General features: G+C 36.2%; 1 protein-coding gene across 1 annotated transcript in view; it reads left to right on the forward strand.

The window, feature by feature from the left end:
- Positions 1-1393: 1393 nt before the first annotated feature.
- Positions 1394-3950, forward strand: part of LOC136064101 (uncharacterized) — a 9440-nt gene continuing 6883 nt past the window's right edge. Inside the window, exons 1-3 of the mRNA XM_065765401.1 lie at positions 1394-2557; positions 3609-3740; positions 3847-3948. Coding sequence (XP_065621473.1) covers positions 2414-2557; positions 3609-3740; positions 3847-3948 — 378 coding nt within the window. The 5' untranslated portion in view covers positions 1394-2413. The remainder of the gene's footprint in view (positions 2558-3608; positions 3741-3846; positions 3949-3950) is intronic.

Raw genomic sequence — 3950 nt, forward strand, 5'->3', positions numbered from 1 at the left:
TGGCGACAGAGCCTTGATTTTGGCTCATGTCACCCCTTTTTACCCCAACCACCTCGCCGAATTCCCCAAACAACTCGCCGGTTTGCTTTCCTCCGCCTCTAGATCGCTTCCCTCCGGCCTCCGGTGCCACGTCGCCCAATCTCTCATTCTACTCTCCAATCGACAGGCAGGTATTTCCATCGTCTCGAGTAACTTTAAGTAATGTTTTTCACTTTTTTTTTTTTTTTTTTGATTTTGTTTGTGTATAATATATTAAATATGAATTTGATAATTATTGTAGTTATTAATATTTATTTATTATGATTTTAGTTCTAAATGGAACTATTTAATAAATATTATGAAAATTAATAAATATTTGTTATGATTTTGTTTGTATATGAAATTATTTATTATAATATATATTTTTAAAAAATGATATTGCAAGTTTTTGATTGAGGGTTTAAATAGTAGAATATATCATTGAATCATTTATTCTATTATTTATACAAACATACATACATATATATATATATATATATATAATCATCACCAATTTTGAGCATAATCACAATTTCACCAATAACATGAACCTCAGTCAAGTTGAAGTTTGAGACCGGATTTATTATGCAATATTTCTTTCATTGTTGCTATTTTTTATTTTTATTTTTAATTCTTCCATTGTGAACCTCTCAACATTAACATAAATAAAAATGTGAAAGTTATACAATTGTTTAATTTTGACCCACACAATAACCCTATTTAAATTTCAAAAAATTCTCTTCTTGTTTTTAATTAATTAATTTACAGTTAATAAATAATTTAACATATTGGTTTTTATATTAGCTTACTAGTAAAGCCTATTTGATTGAAAATAATCTTACTATTTGTTTTTTAAAGGGAAAAATTGTATTTTACTGAGCTCTAAATTCTATTTTATATTTTCTCAAACTTACTCCCATTAGACTCCTAATCAAGCCTGTAACCTGTTAATATAATTTCCTATTAATTAACTGGTCCGCTTTCAGCCTATTTGATTGAAATAATGAATCACAGCTTTCTAGTAAAGCCCTATCTTGGATGAAGCCCAGCCCAACTCATTACAAAACCTTTCCTCTTCCTCTTCCTCTGAACAAAAGCCCAAATCTTTAACAAAACCTTTCCTCTTCCTCTGAAGAAAAGCCCAAATCTTTAACGAAATCGGTCTCAGCTAAACTACTCCTTCTTCGTTCAAGGTTTTGGAAAACTATTTGGTTCCTTGGAAAGGGAGAGGCTCCCCTCCCGTTTAAAACTCTCCCATTCTCTCCCATTTTAATATAGACGAAGGACACGTGGCAGATAAACAATATAAAGGCTAAAAATACGCCATGTCATTCTCTCAAATTTTTTTTTTTTTTTTTCCCGTTAGCACTCTCATGGTCTGGGCATCAGAGGTGTTCAGTTCAAAACATGCTGGAAATTTTTTGTTGCAGTTTGGTTGCGTGCGACTGCGAGGGACACACCCAAGAAACTGTGGCAGTTGGGACTGATGTGGCAGTGAATGTTGTGGCTAGAGCGTTGACGCCGTCGAGGCTAGCTAGGTCCGGCAGTGGCGCACGAAACGGAGGTCCTCCGATGAGCTTGCGGTAGAGCGAAACTAGATAAGTTGGGCCGTTTGGTTCGACGGCAGAGGCTGGGTTTTTTTTTTTTAACGTGGGTTTGGTTTCTCTAGATTTGCGAATATGGGTAGAATGAATATGAGTTGTGGGTGGTTGATGGGTTGATAGTGCTTTTTATTTTTATAGATGGTGGTTTGGAGAATTTGATCAGATTTGATGTGAGTTTCAGGCATGAGAATTCACAGATAAATCCCACCATCAATAAAAGTTCATGTGTTTCAATCAACGGAAAGGCTAGTCCTGCGCCTTTGCCATTGTTTCCGATGGCTCTGTCCTATTTGCTGCAAAGTCGTTGTAAGACGCATCATCTTCAATGGCTCCATCCTGTTTGCTCAAAGTCCTTGTTGCATCGGTGCGGGCAATTAAGAATAAAAAATATTTTGTAACGTGTTTTATTTTCTACCGTTAGATTTGTTACTTGCCACGTGTCCCCCATCTGTATTAAAATGGAGGAGACATGGGAGTTTTTAGGGGTTTTTGTAGGGTTTCTCTTTCTCTGAACCAAAAAAAAAAAAAAAAAATGCCTTCTCACCAGGGCGCGGAGGCGCTCTCAGCCTCGGGCCGGAGCTCCGAGAAGCTGAGCCTCCCAACACTCCAGTCGAAGATGAAGTCCGACCCGGATGGTTACGAGTCGGAGCTAATCCTCCTCTACAGCCAATTCAAGTCCTCCCTCGAACTCTTCCAGCAATAAGCGGCGCTCAATTTCACCTCCATCAGCGGCATTGGTAGCGCCCCCTCCGTCGCCAAAGACCTTGGCGACAGAGCCTTGATTTTGGCTCATGTCACCCCTTTTTACCCCAACCACCTCGCCGAATTCCCCAAACAACTCGCCGGTTTGCTTTCCTCCGCCTCTAGATCGCTTCCCTCCGGCCTCCGGTGCCACGTCGCCCAATCTCTCATTCTACTCTCCAATCGACAGGCAGGTATTTCCATCGTCTCGAGTAACTTTAAGTAATGTTTTTCACTTTTTTTTTTTTTATTGGATTGAAATTTTGTGCATTTCGATGATGAATTATGTGTTCTCTAACACGCTTGCCAAATTTTGTGTCAATTGGACGTTATTTACTATTCAATTCAGGAACTTGTCTTTTGCTTGAATGGTTAATTTAAAACAATATTGAGGGATGTAAAATTTAATATGAACCCAACCCATATATGTTTATATGAACGGAGTCATTTTTGGAGCATTGACACGTTTTCGATGATGAATTATGTGTTCTCTATGTTGGTAACACGAGCATGCCAAATTTCGTGCGGATTGGATGTTATTTTCTATTCTATTTAGAAACTCGTGTTAATTTAAAAATTGGTTTTGACTTAAACACAAGAACTTCCAATTTAAACATTTGGCGCGGATGATATTGTAATTCTAACGAGCTAAATAACTCTTTTTTATTGGATTGAAATTTTGTGAATTTTGATGATGAATTATGTGTTCTCTATGTTGGTAACATGCATGCCAAATTTAATATTTGATTCAGAAACTCGTGTTAATTTAAAAATTGGTTTCGACTTGAGCACAAAAACTTCTAATTTAAACATTTTGTGGATGATATTGTAATTCTAACGAGCTAATAACTCTTTTTTATTGGATTAAAATTTTGTGAATTTCGATGATGAATTATGTGTTCTCTATGTTGGTAACACGAGCATGCCTAATTTCGTGCTAATTAGATGTTATTTATTATTCGATTCAAAATCTCGTGTTAATTTAAAAATTGGTTTCGACTCAAACACAAAAACTTCTAATTTAAACATTTTACAGATGATATTGTAATTTTAACCAGTGGCTTTGTTAAAATTTGCATCCATTAAAACAATATTGAGTGATGTAAAATTTAATATGAACCCAGCTCATCTATGTTTATATGAATGGAGTCATTTTTGGAACATGGAAACGTTTTCTTTGTTTCGTTTTGGTTGTTTTAGATGATTGATATTGAAGAAACCCTAGCATTGTTCATGGACTTACAGACTCTAGGCGATAAGCCTTTAAGAAAATTGGCTTTCTCTCATGTTATTCATAGCATTAAGCGAATGAATCAAAAGCACAAGAACGATGCTAAGAATCGTAAGCTCCAAAATATCGTGTTTGCAATGCTACTGGTCTGTAATACTAATCATTTTTCCTTTTTTGTTTGCTGAAAAGTTAAAACCATGAATTTGAGGTCAATTGGGTTAATAATTTGAGTTTTTGTGTATAATATGATAGCAAGATGATGAAGCAAAAGCCAAGAGAGCTCTCACCACGCTATGTGAGCTTCACCGGAGGAAGTTGTGGTTCGATGATAGAACCGCAAATGCCATTGCTACTGC

Source organism: Quercus suber, unplaced genomic scaffold, assembly GCF_002906115.3.
Source record: "Quercus suber isolate HL8 unplaced genomic scaffold, Cork oak 2.0 scaffold_624, whole genome shotgun sequence".
In the NCBI taxonomy this organism is placed as follows: Eukaryota; Viridiplantae; Streptophyta; class Magnoliopsida; order Fagales; family Fagaceae; genus Quercus; species Quercus suber.